The sequence below is a fragment of the Mucor mucedo genome (genome assembly GCF_025094135.1).
Source record: "Mucor mucedo strain NRRL 3635 chromosome Unknown EV154scaffold_174, whole genome shotgun sequence".
NCBI lineage: Eukaryota > Fungi > Mucoromycota > Mucoromycetes > Mucorales > Mucoraceae > Mucor > Mucor mucedo.
Window position 1 is genome coordinate 12,322 of NW_026252458.1, and position 20,457 is coordinate 32,778.

The 20,457-nt window shown below is 35.7% G+C and overlaps 3 protein-coding genes across 3 annotated transcripts; 1 reads left to right on the forward strand and 2 right to left on the reverse strand.

Moving 5' to 3' along the window:
• Positions 1–584: 584 nt before the first annotated feature.
• EV154DRAFT_487174 (uncharacterized protein) lies at positions 585–2,283 on the forward strand (the record flags this gene model as incomplete). The annotated part of the gene is made up of 4 exons (XM_051598949.1): positions 585–618; positions 1,056–1,179; positions 1,874–1,960; positions 2,199–2,283. 4 exons carry the CDS (start codon positions 585–587, stop codon positions 2,281–2,283), a joined length of 330 nt encoding a protein of 109 aa, XP_051451737.1.
• Positions 2,284–13,938: 11,655 nt separating this feature from the next.
• EV154DRAFT_487175 (uncharacterized protein) lies at positions 13,939–14,962 on the reverse strand (the record flags this gene model as incomplete). Its single annotated transcript, XM_051598950.1, has 2 exons — positions 13,939–14,201; positions 14,782–14,962. The coding sequence occupies 2 exons, from the start codon at positions 14,960–14,962 to the stop codon at positions 13,939–13,941; spliced, it is 444 nt and encodes a 147-aa protein (XP_051451738.1).
• Positions 14,963–18,139: 3,177 nt separating this feature from the next.
• Positions 18,140–19,778, reverse strand: EV154DRAFT_487176 (uncharacterized protein; the record flags this gene model as incomplete). The annotated part of the gene is made up of 7 exons (XM_051598951.1): positions 18,140–18,206; positions 18,291–18,431; positions 18,509–18,539; positions 18,648–18,749; positions 18,985–19,023; positions 19,357–19,568; positions 19,624–19,778. The coding sequence occupies 7 exons, from the start codon at positions 19,776–19,778 to the stop codon at positions 18,140–18,142; spliced, it is 747 nt and encodes a 248-aa protein (XP_051451739.1).
• Positions 19,779–20,457: the final 679 nt, after the last annotated feature.

Here is a 20,457-nt window from a genome sequence, read left to right on the forward strand (position 1 = left end):
GTCGCGTACCGTTGCTGTCTGACGTTTTGCTTGTTGACACCATTATCTTTTGAGTTCATATATCTGATTGTCTTGTATCGGATCAGCTTTCTGGGATATACTTTTTTTAGCAACTTCAATACTAAGCAAAGACGACTCTTAAGCTATTAAAACTATTTCAACATCTTTATAAATTGTTTTCCACTTTTAAGAAATATTTTTTTATCTTTGTCTTGAAGTGCCTTTTTTCTAACAGCTTTCGGCTTCAGACGAAATTAATTTTTTTTGTTTCTATAAACTATGTTAGCGGCGTAAGAAACGGTTGTTTAGCTATCTGTAGAATGTACGATGTTTAAAAGTGTGTCAGAAAAATAATATTTGTTCATATTGATATAGCGCTAGTACGGATTTAGATTTAAAAAGGGACAATTATTATTATATAACAATTGTGATAGTGAGCACCAGACTTTTAGTAGTCAACTTAGTTTTATTATTTATTAAGAGTATTTCTGTAGTGATCTTAGACGATAAAATATATGGATAAGACAATAAAATGCAAATCGATAATAATACAGTGAGAGATGAGAAGAGAATATAGTTCTTAGATGTTAAAGATAAAAGAGTTTACGACGGGTTTATGTAAGAAGATGATGTGATTGTATAATTTACAATAGACAACAAACAGCAACAAAAAGCGGAGGAAATACTACTAGTATCTGTGATGTTTGAGATATTAAAATAGATAAAACAGAATAAAAAAAGAAGTAATAAGAAATGAGTCTCTATTAATCCTTTATTAAAGTTATGGAGAGAAAGTCATCGCAAAAGGGAGGACGCTTTTTATATCAAACATCTGGGAGATTGAATCTGGTAAGGAATAGGCAGTGGCTTGTTTCTATCTTCTGAAACATGGCAATTAGAATTACATGGTCTTAAGTCAATCAATACTTTCTTATATTGATTGGCCCAAATTATTAAGTGAAAAATTCTCATTAGCTGACACTTCAGTAACAGATTAATGAGAATCAAAAACAACCAATAATAATATAATCTCCCAATATATAATCTGTAACAAGATTATACTGGTAATATGAGAGTACCACTCGAATATTATAATTTAACCACATTGAAGGTCATTCTATACGATATTTATTGGAGGAAATACGACAGTATCAATTACAAGATAAATCCCAAATTTAGGTGAAGACAAAACTAAAGAATATTTATTAAGAAATGAAAAAAAGGAAGCGTATTTATAGGAAAGATCCTATCCTGTGTAACAACAAGCCACATTATTATTGGCTGCAACAATATTGTTATTTTCTTGGTTTTATGGTGATGAATTATCTTTAATACCTCATCCATTAATTTTCCCTTTGCTGGATACGTATTTCAAGTATATTTTACTTCTTTGGATGTTCTAGAAATGTAGCATTGACGGCTTTTTGGGTGTCTATCGTGTTACCACTACCTTTCAGAACTCCTAATTACCCTTTCAAATATTTGAACAAATACTTGGAATATACAGCGGCAAATTTGTATCGTACTCCTTACTAAATGTTATGTTTTAAGGTAGAGTAAAATTATAAAAAGACTATCGGAGTAGTTTGAGACTGTTTATAAGATTGTCTTTTAATAATAAACGAAATGTAGCAGTATTTATATAAAAGACTGTCGGCTGTGTTCATATCTGAAGTGCTGTCTGGAAGTTATCCAAGATTAACCAAAAATGTATACGATTATTACATAGTACTACTTTAGTCTTGTTCTAATAAATGTGAAGTTTTTTTAAATCTCCTTGCTTTAAGCTGTATTTTAATTATTTCTCAGACGTACTAAATTAGACTTGCGATGTAATATTCTTATAGTTCTTACTATGACATTTATTGTAAAGCTTATATCACAAATGGTATTGGCATGGATTAACCTTTGTCAGCTCTAATATGGCTATATTCTTGCTAGGTCACCACCCACTCCTCGGGTACTGCAGTCATGTCTATTTAATTCTATTTCTGTATTCAAGATCTTATCTGTTTTTTCTTTTTCTTTTAATTAAACTTTTTCTACTCTCATCCATTTTATATATGTTAATACTAATTGATATTATGCCTGTTTCTTTGGTCCTCACCTTAATAATTATTATGTTCTGCTCTTGCCCCGCTCCACTCCTCACAGGCCCACTAATTTGAACAAGTCGTCTTGATTAATTCTGTTTATAGCTCTGTTAAATACATCATTACTAAAACCAGTCTCCAAAGCAATGATACGATTAGAGCAGCATTGGACGAAACACAAATGTGGTAGACTAAAAAATGTGTAACATGTTTGGGATAAAAAATATTCCAGTAAAGGTTATAAAAAAGAAGGATTTAACTTCTTATCAGAGTGATAATAGCTTATACATTTTTGATGAAGCGCTTTTAACCAGATCAATAACTTAATAATAACAAAAGACAGAAAATGGAGAATGTTCACAAAGTGGCCCTATGATATGAGTATGTGATGTTCTTACAAAATACAATAACCTCAAACAGTTAGGAAAGGTTAGAGGTCACTGAATATATGTTTTTGAAATACAACGCACGTTTAAGGACGTTCCGATATGATTTGCGACTTATCGTATATGTGAAATTAACTAAGATAATTCCCATACAAGCTTAGAATGCTTGAACCATTTTTGAACCGTTTCTAACTGCTTATAATCTATTTTGGTTGTTAGTTAAATGTAATCAGTGAACCCGTAAGTGTCGGATCTGTACTGATAACGGACCAGAATTCCCTGAAGTATCGCATAACAACGGATAGCGGACCGGAGTGCCCTGAAGTCAACGGATTTTCAGGGATAACGGACCGGAGTACCCTGAAATCAACGGATTTTGAGGGATAACGGACCAGAGTACCCAAAGCTTTTGGGTCTTGACAGATAACCGACCAGAATTCTCAGATTTGTATGATTTATGCTGCTGACATGAAACAAAATATATTGAGATCTTAAATAGGAGATGTACTAATTTGGACAAGCTCCGGTTTTTTTTTTTATTAATTTTTTTTTCCTAAATTGAATTCTGTGAAAAATAATGTTGCCATATTTTTTTATTATTAATTTACTGCTTAAAAATAAAAAAATCTGTGCGTATCGAATATGAAGCTTCCAGAAATAAACCGTTCTAAAATGGACTACTAAAATGCCAAAAAACAAAATAAAATTTTTATTACTGTTTCCTTACCTAATTTTTCTAAATTGAACAATCAAAACAACAACAACAACCGTATCATTTTCCAATTTATTGAAGTGACACCTAATGGTGTAGGCTATGGTAGCAACCGTCGCATGCTACTACTGTTTCAGAAGAAAAAAACGTTCCTGTCGTCGATCCGGCTGCTGCCCCCGTTTCCCCTGCTGCACCTGCTACTACCACTGCTGATGACACTGATGCTGATGCCACGAATTCTGCTGCCACTATTAAGTTTCAGATACGAGATACAATCACTCAAACTAGAATTCAGCTAGCACGTTTGCTCTGATTGAATTGTATGTGGATTACAACTAGCGGTTGCAGTCTACTGGTACGCTATCTGAACGAAATGAGTTGTACCGTGCCATGTGGCACTCAATCAAAACCAACAACAGCACCAATGGAAAAACACCTTTGAGTACATTGAAGCCTAAGTGGTCTGCGCTCTGTCTGACCTTCAGACATGGCAATGATAGGTTGAATGCAACTGGTACCGCACCGATTGAAAACTGGGCCTACCATGATGCGATGGAGAACGCCACCAGTGAGATGCCCAACGTCATTCACCCACAGTGTTTACCTCTCTTGCTGGAGAGACGATAGATAATCGTGGTGAAGTTGCCGGTGCTAGACGAGTAAGAGCCATCGAAAACAATGGTGCTGGGATGGGTGTGAGTCGTGGGGCTGCGAGTTAAGTAGAGCGGTCAACCGAACAATCCGGCATCTGGTCACCTCTATGAATGAGATTGAGGCACGTCCTTTTGAGCGTAGAGAGCCGGTGCAAAGAACGTTCAATAGATATCTTGCTTGTTCGACAACGTATTTTGGTCCGATGTTGGAATTAATGGAGAAACGAGACCAGGTGCAGTCTCGCATCACTGAGCAGATGTAGGCCAGTCTGGATATCCAGCGCCAGATGCAGATGGTAATGAGAGGGGATTTCGGCTCAAGAAACAACAACGGTACCAGCTACAATGCGTTTGAAAACGGTGAATACGACTACACCAACAACACCAGCCACTACTTCCGCGCTGATGTCAATGATATTCCTGAAGCCTATGACTATCAGTTCAACAGTCCTTCTGCCAGCAGCAACAGCGTCTACGACAACACCATCTTCAACAGCACCCTCCCAAACAATACCTTCCCCAAGAACACTGCCTCCATCCCCTCTGCCAGTCCCATGACGATTGATGGCAGTGTCAGACGGTTTTTCCTGTTATATCAGACGTGCTTGGAATCACTTATCCATCTTCGGATTAACTTAAACCTCATACAAACGACTAAAATATAATTCACATTTTTTTCCATAATAAGGGTGTTCTCAAGCAAATTATTTAAAATTTTAAAATTTTGATTTTAATTAAAAATATTTGACCCCACCACTATGGAGGGGTCAAATTTTAAAAAATGTTTTCTGACATTAAAATATCATTTTAACTCAAAAAAGTACTAAAATCGCATCACTCATTTTGTGTGGGAATTCTTTTCTTTTATAACAAATACTAAAAATGTCTTACAACGATAAATTATATTACTACTACCAACTTATTTGCAACCATCGCAACTTAGTTCTCGCTGAATACCAGCAGCTCATTGAGAGTCAAATAGCATTGAACGAACAAGTGTTTCTTTATTACAAGACCACGTTTTTAGATTCGCCCTCTCTCTTTGAGTTGACGCCTTTTCTCATTCAAGCTCATTTAACATACCCAACTGAGCCGGTCAACAATCGCCATTCATTCGCCAACTACCATTACTTCCGCATCTCTCACCCTTTTATGACTGATGACGACAATCCACGAACCAGCTATCGCGCCATGTACCGTATGAATCGCACTACGTTCGAAAGGGTTGTAAGCGAACTATGCAGAGATCCCGCTTTTCAGTCTAGAGCTGTAAATTTTATTCCTCCATACGTCCAGATTTCAAATTGAATTTGGCGCTTAGGTAGTTGTCACGTTCGCTATCGCTGCGCCCACTTGGCTATAGGAGTCTCTCATGGTAGTTACAGTAACTTTACACAACGTTTTGTAAAAGCCGTAGTTAACAAATTCAAGCATCTTATAGAATGGCCCAAGGACGAGCAGCGTGTCGCTGCAATCAAACATGGTTTCGAGTATGGTATAGGCCGCACTGTTCGGGGTCTACCAGCTGTTGGAGCTTTGGACGGCAAGAACTTTGTGATTGAATCAAGAACGGAACATGCCGAGGATTGGAGGGATTGTAAGGGAGACTTTGCCATGAAACTTACGGCAGTATGTGATGATAAGAGTAAGTTTACTTACATTTCGGTTGGTGATTCTGGTAATAATTTATTTGTCCGATTGTATGCAATGATGTCGATCGTTTTGACATAGGTCGTTCATACGATGCTGCTGGTTTCAACCTCAGCGAGATAGCAACAGTTGCCTTGGAAAACCCCCAAGAATACTCTCCTTTGAATGGGTATATCCTTGCAGGTAAAATATATAAGCGTGAATAAAATTTTCGAAAAAAACTAAATATGTTTTAGACTCGGCATACCCACTATCGCACCATATAATTGTGCCTTATCCAGTTTCGGAAGTCCTTGGAAGATCTGATGATGCTTTGGCCAAAAAAAAGTTCAACAAGATCCATTCGTCAACTGGAATGGCCATTGAAAGAGCTTTTGGTATATTTATTTCTCGCTGGAGATTCCTCAGCAAACGTATACATACATCAAGGATACCGGTGATATTGTGGTTATTATAGCAGCTAGTTGTATTTTACACAATCTGTGTATTGAGGTGATTGACTCTGTTCTGGAATTAGTAGAAGATAAGAAGAACGATGTGCCGAGCGATGAGCCTGCTGCTAGGACGGATAGTTCTAGTCAGTCAGTCAACAGCACCGCCTATCGGAATGGTCAAACTAGAAGGGACAACATCAACCCCTATATGCCTCCTCAACAATAAACCAGTAATGTTTGTAACAAAATTATATATTTTTATTGATCAGTATTATTTTTATTATTTTGGCCCTGTTGGTTTCGATTGGCCATATCGTGAAAGATCGCATCAACAAGTCTTGCCGTTTCCCTGTTACTTTGAGCAAAAAGTTCTGCCACTCGATCACTACGTGCAAGTAATGCAGCATTGGCCTCCCGACTATACTGAAGAAAGGACTGAAAGTGGCTGTCCTTTTCCAAAGCTTGAGTTTGTTGCACCTGGTTCAAGACACGGAACATGCTCTTCTCGATGCGTTGTTCAGACGCCGATGGTGAAGGCAACATCGAAGCTACTCTTCCTGGGTAGGTTGAAAGCGCTCCGATCCGCGTGCAGGTGGTGCAGGTGGTGCTTGTAGTGCTTGTAGTGCTGGTGGTGCTGGTGGTTCTGTTGGTGCTTTTCGTGCTGTTGGTGCTGTTGTTGTTGCTGGTGGGGATGTGGCTGTTGACACACGGGGTGTCTCTAATCTGCGTCTTTCAGTGGGAAGTTGATCTCGTTCACCGACAGCAAAGATCCTCTCCAAACGTACATTACCTGCTGTTGCAGGTTGGGTATCCACAGTACGTAACACATCGTCTGCAGTGTTTGTATGGGTAGTATTCTGGCTAGGACTACCAACAACCTCAGGCTCCAAATTATCAGCATCCTCAGGAGCATCTTCAATTCTTGTTCTGAACTCCCCTGAAATTGAGGAATAAGTGAAAGGTGAAAAAAATGAAGGTAAGTCTTTCAGAATGCTATATAACCTGTCATAAATGATAGAACGAGCGGTTGTTGCTTGTCCAGTAGAATTACGGGTGGTGTCATGAACTTACTCGCCCTGTTTATTGTCTGCATAACTTAACCATGATCTCAAACCCCTTGTGAAACCTTGTTCTAGAAATCAATATCAGTATCTCTTGTCCGCTACCAAACTCCCTGTAAAACCTTGTACCAAAAATCATATCAGTATATCTTGTCCGCTACCAAACTCCCTGTAAAACTTTGTACCAAAAATCATATCAGTATATCTTGCCCGCCACCGAACTCCTTGTAAAACATATCATTAATCTGCCTCTCAATATTACTCCCGCTTCCTGTCTGACTCAACCTTAGTAAACCTTTTCCCGATCATCCTTTACTTTTATTCCTAATCCAGTTTTCCCGCCCGTGTCAAACCATAAATATTCCCCGAACCATCATATTATTCAATGTCAACCAAATCCAGCCTGTTACTACTCGTCAAATCTCAATTACTCATCCTTGTCAATAATCTATTCATGTATCTGTTCCGTAAAGTCCCTTGTTAATCTATAATTTAAACCCATCGTAGTTTTTCCCATGTATAAGAAATAGTATAAATAGGTGCTAGTTATTTATTAGAAAAACGTTATTCTGGATCTTAGTCCTAACCCCCTCCCCCTCTTAATAATAAACATATTTTATTTTAACCAATCGCCCCCCTCGTGTCGCCAAGTAGTTTCTGTGTCTTGTTCCTGTTCCGTCAGCGACAGGTGGCGCAATTTCTTTTGAAATCCTGCAAACGATTTGACCACTTGCTTTTCAACTGTTCGTCGGTCCGAGGAGCACGTTCAACATTTCCTGCATGAAATTCCCTCGCAAGAAGGTCAAAAATTTCATTTTTTCCGCCAAGCTTCTAGCCGAATTCATAGCATGGAACTGCTCATCATACCTTTCAATTAGAAACCAGGTCTCCGCTTGTCCCCATCCAGATCCTCTGAACCGTTGTGAGCCTTCGAAATCATCTTCATTTTGGCTTCCACTTCCACGTCCATTTCCACGTCCACGTCCACTTCCACTTCCACGTCCACGTCCAACGATTCCATTCGGGCTGCTCTCAGGCTGACCATCAATAGGGTAAGAAGCATTATTTTGGTTGTTCATTTTTAAAATAGGTAGAGGCAAAGGTAAAGTATGTTTATTTTGATAAGAATACAAGAAAGAAATAAAATAACATTGGCCTCTGTGCCATGTACAAATAACAGTCTAGCATTTTCCCAAATTGGAGTTGTGTTTTTTGTGACTTTTGATTTTAATTAAAAGATTTATTTTAAAATTTTAAATAATTTGCTTGCGAACATCCGAGAACACCCAAAGTACACAAAAATTGAACATCCGACAGTTTAAAATTAAAAATGTTTTAAGCTCCGAGGTCCACCGTATAAGCTTATCTATGACAGAAAACCACATCATAGAGCATCAACCCCTACCATTTTACAGGTAAATCCGGGTCTTAAAAGAATATCAAGAACTATCACATTATTCCCAAAAATGCCCTTATACGGTTTGGTCAATTTCTGCCGAGAGATAATAAAATATTTAATATAAAGTATTTGAACAGTGAATCTTTAAGCCCTCTGTGGCCGAACAGGGAAAGCGAGCAGCATGCATCGACGAGAGTGTATGTTCGACACCCGAGTACCTGTTTTGTTTTATTTCTACATTTTTTTAATTTTTTTAATAGGGCTAAAAATGGCCCAGGCTTAGGCTTTTAGATTTTTTAGGTGCACGTAGCAAGCATATTTTAAACTTTGACAGCCAATTACTCGAGACCCTGCGGTGCGATTTTTTTCTCTTTAGCATATTCTTGTTCAGAATTTCGAGGGCTTTCAGAAAAAGTAATTTATATTGGCCGGCATATTTGTCAGGAACCCTCTTATACGGTTTGGTCAATTTCTGCCGAGAGATAATAAAATATTTAATATAAAGTATTTGAACAGTGAATCTTTAAGCCCTCCGTGGCCGAACAGGGAAAGCGAGCAGCATGCATCGACGAGAGTGTATGTTCGACACCCGAGTACCTGTTTTGTTTTATTTCTACATTTTTTTAATTTTTTTAATAGGGCTAAAAATGGCCCAGGCTTAGGCTTTAGATTTTTTAGGTGCACGTAGCAAGCATATTTTAAACTTTGACAGCCAATTACTCGAGACCCTGCGGTGCGATTTTTTTCTCTTTAGCATATTCTTGTTCAGAATTTCCAGGGCTTTCAGAAAAAGTAATTTATATTGGCCGGCATATTTATCAGGAAGCCTCTTATACGTTTTGGTCAATTTCTGCCGAGAGATAATAAAATATTTAATATAAAGTATTTGAACAGTGAATCTTTAAGCCCTCCGTGGCCGAACAGGGAAAGCGAGCAGCATGCATCGACGAGAGTGTATGTTCGACACCCGAGTACCTGTTTTGTTTTATTTCTACATTTTTTTAATTTTTTTAATAGGGCTAAAAATGGCCCAGGCTTAGGCTTTAAGATTTTTTAGGTGCACGTAGCAAGCATATTTTAAACTTTGACAGCCAATTACTCGAGACCCTGCGGTGCGATTTTTTTCTCTTTAGCATATTCTTGTTCAGAATTTCCAGGGCTTTCAGAAAAAGTAATTTATATTGGGCGGCATATTTATCAGGAAGCCTCTTATACGTTTTGGTCAATTTCTGCCGAGAGATAATAAAATATTTAATATAAAGTATTTGAACAGTGAATCTTTAAGCCCTCCGTGGCCGAACAGGGAAAGCGAGCAGCATGCATCGACGAGAGTGTATGTTCGACACCCGAGTACCTGTTTTGTTTTATTTCTACATTTTTTTAATTTTTTTAATAGGGCTAAAAATGGCCCAGGCTTAGGCTTTAAGATTTTTTAGGTGCACGTAGCAAGCATATTTTAAACTTTGACAGCCAATTACTCGAGACCCTGCGGTGCGATTTTTTTCTCTTTAGCATATTCTTGTTCAGAATTTCCAGGGCTTTCAGAAAAAGTAATTTATATTGGGCGGCATATTTATCAGGAAGCCTCTTAGATACCTAGTTGCCTTGGATTTGGTTGCCTTAGATATCTCACTGACTAACGTATCTAGCTGTCGTATATTTCTACTTGTTAAAGATATCATGTTGTCTTGGATACCCTGTTGCCTTACTCACGATGTTGTCCTAATTTCGTTGTCTTCTTACATATTATGGTGTGTTGATCATATTGTTGTCTTAGTTACCTTGTTTTCTTCGACCTCTTGTTGTCTTGGAGACTTCGTTGTCTTTGTTTCTTTGTTGTCCAACTTATTTTTTGCTGTCTTCGTTTAGTCGTTGTCTTGGGAATAGTGTCTCCATGATACCATGTTGTTCTGAAATTGTGTTGTCTTCAAAATTATGTCATCTATATTTCTTTATTGCCCTGGTTATTTGGTATCTAGGATACCATATTGTCTAGGTCATTTGGTAACCGGAATATCTTGTTGTCTTGGATATTGTTGGCTTAGTTATTTGGTATCAAAATTTTGTTGGCTTGGATATTGTTGTCATCCGTATTGGGTTGTATTCGCTTCTTGGTTGCCTTGGCTATTGAGTATGCATGATGTCGTGTATAATTGATTATTTGTTATATTCGCGTCTTTGTTGTCCACGTTACTTCGTGTCTTGGTTGCTGTGTCGTCTTAGAAACAACAATATCATGTTGGATATTAAGACGTCCTTCGTTTTAAATCGTGTTAGAGGCGCTGCTGTCCTAAATTATTACTTGTCAACAATATTTTGTGGATATAATTTTATCTAGTTGCCGCCATTTCTCGTCCTCAGTATCTTATTTGTCTTTAAAGAATTATTTATAGCTTTGTAGAGTATGCAACCTCAATATTAACTATACTTGGGAACCATTGAAACTATTGTCATTATAATACTATACGACTTTGTCATTATCTCAAATCTTTTGTATATCTAGCCTTTTTCGTTGTTTAGGTAAATACTACATACCATGCTGAAGATATTAAGAGTGTTTGTTAGATGTTCTAAAATTATTTGGACTTTTGATATTTTTCTTTGTCCTTTTATCTTAAGTATTTAATGTTTCTAATTTCTTTCGGCTCTGCTCCTTATTCTCGCAGATCCTCTCCGTAATAAACTTCCACACCTCTAAATAAATGGCAGACTTATTTATTAAGATACCATTGCCTAAAACTGTCTTTAGGCATAGTATTTAGAGTTTTTTCACTTTTGTATCTTTTTGTGTTCGGCTAGACTTTTTTTAACAATACCCATACGTACATTTGTGAATTCTTATTTTATTAAAGTAATTCCCAAGTCATTATATATTTTTTTCGACTTCTTACAATTTTTTTTTTAAATTATCCTCCCTGCACTATTTTTTTCGGCTTGCAACCAATTGTTTGTCGTTTGTCTTCAAACTTAGAGGAGTTTCTTACATGATACGTCTGATAATACCTGCTTTGTTGGTGTCGTTTCAAGATCACTTAGGACTTATTATTTGGTGATATTTTAATTTTAAGAGTTATTTTACAAAGTAATTAATTCTATACGGTCTTTATTTTTCGACTACAGATGTTATTTGCAGTGCGAGTAATCTTTATTATTCGCTTAAGTTATAAATTAATTCTTCTCTTTTTGTCTTCGTGTAAAGAATCATGTCATATTGACCGCTGGAGATATTGTAATACTTTGATAACCTATTTGTCGTTGTTTGATCAAAATTCCTTTTATTTTGGACAAAGATGCGCCGGATACTACTTAGACTGTTTGTATTACTCCTCAGTTATAAAGAAAGTCTTTAATGTATGGTGTTATAATTTGTATTTCTTGTTAACTTTCATCCGTCCAATTACCAAAATAATTACAAGGTCTTCGTATTAGATTAAACGTTGCGCTGTAATGTTCTAAAATGACTTCAGCTATTATTCATGCTCTTGGTTCTTTACACATGTAGTCTCATACTCGATTATAATTTCATTAGAAAATATTAGGTAATGGTCTAGCTTTTAATTAATTTCCATCCTCTTCAGCATATTATCTGTAACTACTCTCTTTACAGGTTGCTACTATTTCATTTTGATTGACTCCGTAATAAATGGCCACATATCACTCAGTTGTCACCTCTAGTTCATTTACAAACGGATTATTTTTCTGGCTAGACTTTTCTTAATCGTTTGTACAATTCAAAATAACTATTTTAGATTTAAAAAAGGTATTACAGTGTCCTTAAAAAAAATTTCCACTTTTGAAAATAATTTTTTGATTTTGTCTTATTGGTCCTTTTTTTCAATTTCTTTCGGCTCGCAATGAGTTTTTGATATTTCTTTGTGAAACTTGCAGGAGTCATGGAGGTCATCGTATTTAAACTATTCATGCTGTTGTGGTTATTCAAAAAAGTCTTCGAAATTTTTAATTGGAATTATTGTTCTTTTCAAGATATTTTATAAAGTGTTTTCTTCGTTACTGTGTCTATTTATGGTCTGCTTATCTCGTGTGTAATTTACATTGTTCTTTTACGACGCCAAAAGTATTACAATTAGAATATTCTAGTTGCTGTGATAAATAATTCCACGTCTTACAAACTGTTGGTGCCCTTTATAATTTCTTTGGTACCTTTTTATTACTTGCAGATACTTTTCTACGTTTAGATTAAAGTTGCTATAGTAAGTATGTCAACTATCTGAAGTATTCAACCATCAATTGCATCTATTCAATCAAATGTTATTATGTCTTTTTAATTACCCTCTAACAGTTTAATAACTACTTTATTGACAATGATACCAATGTGTCATATGTAATTTTAAAATGAGTTATTCTATGGTATACTAAATATAAATACGACTTATATAAACGTATGGTACAAATGAAACGTCACCTTCGGATTTTTGCCCCAACCTCTGGTTATCTAGTCGAACATTGTTTTCTGTTCATAATATTAGGTATTTGGCTTGGATATCTGTCTTTAAAAGATTGATAGGAAGGTCTATTACTATAGAAGTCCAAAGATTTTTTCATTTGACACAAGTATTTCTGGGGTCACGTCACTGATTTGTGTTCATCTGTCCTGATTTATGATACAGACTTTTTTTAACAATTTAAATACCAAGCGCGGATTGTTGTCAATCCATTGAGACTATTACCCTGTCTTTATAAAATTTTTTCGACTTCTGAGAAATATTTTTCGAGGATTACTCAAGTTTTCTTTTTTTGTTTAATCGTATTCGGCTAGATACCCCATTACAGTATTTCCTTTTCATACTTTTATAAAAAATGTAGAAACTACTGCTGTAACTGTTTCTAATGTTTCGGTCGTTTAAAAGTGACCTAAACGATGTAATTTATTAACTTTGTCCATTTTATTATTTATTCTGTGAGGTATTTAGTTTAATATGGCTCCAATTCGGAATCTGCCGATCTTGTTTGCAGTGCAACTAGTCTCTATTGCTCCGTTACATTATTGCAAGAATCCTCAGCTTGCTGTTTTTGTGCATTGACTCATGTCATACTTATGGTAGGAGTTTTTTTTTATTTCTCCCTCAAATTCCTCGATGTTTGATTAAACTTTTGTGAACTTTGCATAAACATGCGATAGCCATCACTTGATGTATTTACAGTATTCACCGGTTAATCAATAGGTTTTTAATCTATTTTTTGATTTTCTGTATTTATTATCAATCTATATCCGAACTATTTAATGAAGATTGACCACAGGGCATTTTACTGTGGGTAAAAAATGAACTGAAATGACGCAAAAGGAGTCCAGTTAGTATTCCTATTTTGACCGTTTTAACCTTCCTACACATAATCATTTTATAAGTAAATGCAAAGTAGATGTGGGGCGTATAAGTAATCTCCTCGTGGTGTGGACATTTTATTGTTACGAATCACTTTGTAGGTTGCCACTATATACTATTGAAGGACTCTGTACCAAAAATTTACATTAAACGCATTTATGAATAATGCTTTAATTCTGTACGGATTGTTTTCCTCGATAGACTTTTTTTAGATGTTGGTACACTTAGCGATAACAATTCTGAACATAATAAAACTATCGACGAGTTCATAGAAAATTTTTTCGACTTTTGAAATAAATTTTTCTCTTTTTGTCTTATTCGTCCTTTTTTCCAAGTTCTTTCGGCTAGGAACGGAATCTTTATATTTTGCTTTCAAACTTTGAGGAGACTTGAAGAAAATGTTACTTTGACTATGGATGTAGTGCCGGTCGTACAAAACCATCTTTGACAGTTTTAATTCGCAATATTGCCCTTTTGGAGATATTTTATAAAGTATTTCATTCGTTATTTTGTCCATTCCTATTCTGCTTACCTCGTGCGTAATGGAAAAAGTTTTCGTATATTTTTAAAGTAACTCTGGATAATTGTCACTGTTCGTTTTAGTCAAAATTTGCAAGTCTTGTCGATTATTGGTCGTTACAAATTCATTTGTCACTCATCACAGTCCCTAGTCAATCAGTCTACTCTATACTGAGGAGGTAGCGTAGTGATAATAGCTACTGCAAGAAGAGAAAGAATGCATATACCATTGCCAAAGATATGAATCTTCCTGAACATTCCCTTGCGTCTATATCATGGTATAACACAAGATGAAACGTCCATACAGAGATCCAACACGCCTTCCATCAAGTTGAACATGTACTTACGTGAGACAACATCTCGTCACGCATTTAAACAAGTGCAAAACAGGTCAAAGCACGTTTATATGGCCTAAAAACACGTGTTTAACGGGTCAGTTTAGGTTGGGAACGTATTTTAGGCGTGAAAATAAAATAGCATGGTATGTCACGTGAAAGTCACGTGTATTAATAGTAATAGGCGTGTCTTGTACGACACTGCTGAAACGAGACTCCGCCAGAATCATAGCCTAGGGGGTAGAGCGTCGGTCTTTGAAAGCGGGGTTTAGGAGTTCGACCCCGGCCGGCATCATTTTTTGCACTTTTCACACAACTGCTTTTGAGCTTCATCTTTCCTACCAACGTATTCCTGAGGCCGAGGCGATTCTGCCACATTTTTTTGCTAAAGATTTCGTTAGAAAAATATTTCGGAATATTCGATTACCCATCATTAGTCAAAGTCGGTCAGTGACCTTCAACTTTTTTATGGAACTTGATTCGGTAGGGTTGGTCAACTCAAGGGGATTATTTTATTAATTGATAATTCGTTGTTAACAATGCGTATACGCGTAAAACTAAAGTTTTGCAAGCGAGAGGGATTAAAACGGGCTCTGATAAATGATGCTTGCCATCAGGAATAGATATAAAAGACAACGGTACTCCTACGTGTATAGTATCCCGTCTATAATTTCCAAACAGCATCTAAACTAGATTGCGGTAACAACAAATGCTTATTAAAGGCTAGAAGATGATAGCAAGGTGTTTATATATCAAGTCACTTTCATTTACTTCAGGAATTCTCATCTTGAGCAATATAATGTAGATGAACACCGTTAAACAAAGATTATTGCTTCTTCGTTCTTCCTTGATACTATAATCATGCTTCGTTGAAATATAACTGATTAAAATACATTATCAGATAATTGACTATTAAAGAAGGAAAGGTAATAACAAACTACAGCAAGTGTAGAAATGAGGCTTTATTATAACTTGGAGAGTTTGTCACGATAAAAGGAAAGGCTCTTTCCATACTCGAAATCTGAAAAACATTTCGTTACTTTTATTTGACTTATTTACTTTTGAAAATTCTTTTGGCTCTGGTCTATACGTTAATAGTCACTCCTCATAGTCAGCTGACATATGTGCAAAGTAATGACTGACACAATTATCAAGGTGTCATTGAATAAAACTGTCTTTAGACATACTATATCATAATTTGTTCCCTTTTGTACGCTTTTTTGTCCAGCTAGACTTTTTTCAACTATTAGCATATCTAAATTCGCCTATTCCAAGCACATTTAAATTATTCCCATGTCATTATAATGTTATGCGACAAATCGAGCGCATTTCCAATTTTTCTTTCTTTTTAAACACCTACTAAAGTGCAATACACCTTTTCGGGTTTGCACCTGTCAAAACTACTTCTTTTCATCTTTTTCTTATCCTCAGATCTGTGACCTCTTAGTAGGCGCAATTACCTCAATCTCTTGTATAAATTTCCCCAATTTCTTTAATTTCAGTGACTGGATTATACGTCCATCACTATAAATAGGCATCCATAAGACCTCTCCTAAATAAAAATCCTCATCTATTATTTTACTCATATTTCAACACTTTGACTTATTAGTTTTATATATTATTCAGCTCTATTATCATTCTGATTGATCCCTTGATTACACTTTTATCATTGTATCTTTTATTTATAAGCATATAAGCTATACTTAAATCCATTTATTTTCTAACAGTTCAGCTTCTGTTTAAACTAGCTGTGGTGCTCACTCAACTCGCAATTATAAAGACCTTCTTTACTAAACTCTATTTTATTTAAAGAAATACTCCTTATCCCGCCAATACTACTCGTATACTCTTATTTCAATAAAATTTTTTCGACTTTTGTGAAAGACTTTTTTATTTTTCCTTAAAATATTCTTTTTTGTCCAATTTCTTTCTGATAGATAAAACGTTTAGCGGTTCCTTTTAAAACTTTTGTAAAGAACATAGAAGGTGTACTTTTATTGTTTTTGGTGTTGCGGTTATTTAAAAATATCTTCGAAAATGTTATTTAATGTTATTGTCATTTTCTACTTGTTGTAGGATGTCTCTGGTTCAATATCGATGCAACGCATTACCTTCTGATTCTGTTTGCACTGTACGTAATCTTTATTGTTCTCTAGAGTTTGCCAGTAATCCATCACTTCTTGTCCTCGAGCAATAAGTTATGTCATACTGATAAAGCGCTAGTACGGATTTAGATTTAAAAAGGGACAATTATTATTATATAACAATTGTGATAGTGAGCACCAGAATTTTAGTTGTCAACTTAGTTTTATTATTTATTAAGAGTATTTCTGTAGTGATCTTAGACGATAAAATATATGGATAAGACAATAAAATGCAAATCGATAATAATACAGTGTGAGATGTGAAGAGAATATAGTTCTTAGATGTCAAAGATAAAAGAGTTTACGACGGGTTTATGTAAGAAGATGATGTGATTGTATAATTTACAATAGACAACAAACAGCAACAAAAAGCGGAGGAAATACTACTAGTATCAATTACAAGATAAATCCCAAATTTAGGTGAAGACAAAACTAAAGTATATTTATTAAGAAATGAAAAAAAGGAAGCGTATTTATAGGAAAGATCCTATCCTGTGTAACAACAAGCCACATTATTATTGGCTGCAACAATACCCACTGTCGACTATTTTAATACTTTCACAACTTCTTTCTCGTTTTTTGATCCATCTTTCTTATATTTGGTACATAAATGCGCCAATGCTACAGAAAGTATTTGAGATACCCTAGTTGCTATGTAATTCATTGAATATATCGTCTTGTACTTTGTAGTTCTTAGTTGACCATCATCCGACCAACTACTAAAAAATGATCAGAAAGTGTTTGTATTTGGTTAAACGTTGTGCTATAATGTTTTTAAAAGATTTCCATTGTTATTCATGATTTACAGTCGTTACACATTTAGACTCATAATCGATGATCAACGTAATAACAAATACCAGATAATAGTTTGGCGTACGTTTGGTGACAAAGTCTGGATATTCTGTTCTCATACTTGCTGCACCAGCATAGAAGTTGTTTCAAACACTATCTTCATTGTATAAATTCTTTAACAGTGTCAGAAAAACTTTTACTTGGTCATATTGTCGTTTTTTATAGGTTTGAAGAATAATTTTGTTCGATACTGCGTTAATTCTAGTGCCTCCTGTTCAGTATTTAGTGGCGAGACTCCCTGTATCATTCTAGAACCTTCCCCTATTTATCTGTATTGTTTATTGACAAAACTTTATGTCCCTTAATTTTGGTGGTCTTCTTAATGACTTGATAACTACTTTAAAAGTAGCGCTAAATCTCATACAATATGCTTTTAATACTTGTTCTGCAACTGTCCCTGCATTAGAAAAAGTTTAACCTTCTCATAAAGTTTTCAAAAGTTCTGCTAGCCGTAATATATGAGCACGTAACTTATAACTGGCTTTCTATAGATGCGCTACAGCTTATAGGACACATTTTTTAACCAATTACGCATCCGTACCGGACTTGGAGGATTTTTTCAACTTTGTCTTTTTATTTTCAAATCCTCGGCTACAAGGAACTTTACTCCAAAAAGGCTGTCATTACTTGTAAAACCAGTAATATGTCACAAAATGGGGTGCCCGTAGATGTCCAGAGGGAAAAAAAACAATGACAAAGAAAAAACATACAGTGAAGCCAAATTTAAGCGGTGTGGTGCACGTAGCGCTTGTTTAAAGCTGCTTTTCCTCAACGACCAATCATGTTTCAGCTTTGAAAATAGTACCGTTAGAAAGGTCTTTAAAAGGCCCAACTTTGGACCGGTCAGATTTCTAAAGTAATTATAAAAATATTATTTAAAATCCGATAATCAAAAAACCACCTTGCAAAAAATGTACACTATTCAAACCCCTCTAGCGCAACAGCCAGTAATAGTTGAGCTTTGTAATTAGTACCATTATAAAGACCTTACAAAGGCGCAAGTTTGGACCGGTCAGATTTCTGACACAATTGTAATTATTTTGTTTAACGCCTGATCGAATATTGACCTACAGCGTAAAAACCCAAATATTCAAATTCCTCTACAGCAACAACCAATCGTTGTTCAGTGTTATAATTAGTACCATTGGAAAGAGCGTTTAAAACCGCATCTTTGGACCGGTCAGAGTTTTAAAGTAATTATGAAAATATTGTTTAAATCTGGATCATCAAACACCCGCTTTGCAAAAAATAAACAAAATTCAAACCCCTCTAGCGCAACAGCCAGTAATAATTGAGCTTTGTATTTAGTACCATTAAAAAGCCCTAACACAGGCGCAAATGTTGACCGGTCAGATTGTTAATGTAATTATAATTATTTTGTTCAACGCAGCATCGAACATTGACCTACAGCGTAAAAACCCAAATATTCAAAGTCCTCTACAGCTACAACCAATTATTGTTCAGCGTTATAATTAGTCCCATTCGAAGGAGCAGAAAAAACAGCATCTTTGGACCGGTCAGATTGTTAAAGTAATTAGTATTGTTTTGTTTTAATACCGATTATATTTATTTTTACAGCCAAAATCATAAGTAAACTTTTTTAAACTGCGATATCTCATCGGGAAATAATGTCTCCCAATCGGGGTTATGATTTTCGTGTTCAGCGCATTTTTTTGCGTCGGAAAAGTGAAACTAGAAAAAATGTCACGATTTCTACCAACATACTAACCCTAACTGGTATCTGTTCTCCTTTACTCTCTTCTTATCTTCCTTTACTCTCTTCTCTGACTCCCCTTGTCGTAGGTAACAGGGTTGTCAGGGGCAACATGGTTGTCAGGGGCAACATGATTGTCAGGGGCAACATGGTTGTCAGGGGCAACATGATTGTCAGGGGCAACATGGTTGTCAGGGGCATCTTAGTTTTCGTAGTCAACAGGGTTGTCGTTGGCAATAGGTTTGTCGTATCTTTTTTTCCTGTTGTCATAGATCTTTTTGCTGCCATAGAAATTCCCGTTGTCTTAGATACGTTTTTTTCTTATATACATTGTTGTCTTGAAAACCTTGTTGTCTTCGATTTTGCGTTGTCTTGGATACATTGCTTTCTGAGTGATCTTGTTGTCTTGAATACCTTGTGTCTTAGATTTCGTGTTGTCTGAGATATCCTGTTGTCTTGGAAATATCGCAGTCCTGGATACCATGCCATCTTTAATACCTTGTTGTCATAGTTATCATGTTGCCTTAGTTAACCTTTTGTCGTATGTATATTGTCGTCTTGGATATTGTTCTCTTGGTTATTTGGTATCAAAATTTTGTTGGCTGGGATATTGTTGTCTTCCATACTTCGTTGTCTTGGATATTGTTGTCTTCCACATTTCGTTGCCTTCGCTTTTTTTGTTGTCTTGGGTACTGTTGTCTTGTTTATTTTCTTGTCTTGGGTATCATGTTATCTTATCTACCTAGTTGTCTTGACCATCTGGTTGTCTTGGATACATTGGTCTCCGTAATATCTTGTGTCTTCGATAAGCTGTTGTCTTAGAAATCATCTTATCCTAGATCACTTGTTGTCATAGATATCAAACTGTCTTAGATATTACGTTATCCTTAAAATCATGTTGACCTAGATATCCTGTTGTTTTAGAAACAGTGTTGCCTTAGTTATGTTGTTGCTGAACTTACCTGGTTGTCTTAGTTACTTTGTTGTATTTGTTCTATGGTTGTCACAGTTATTTTCATGTCTTACGTATCTTGTTGTCTAGGTAAATATTTATCTTAAAGTTCCTGTTGTCCTGGAGATCATTTCGTTTTGGATATCCTGTTGTCTTGGATATCTTGTTGTATTGCATATTTTGTTGTCCTAGAAATCATGTTGTCTTAGTA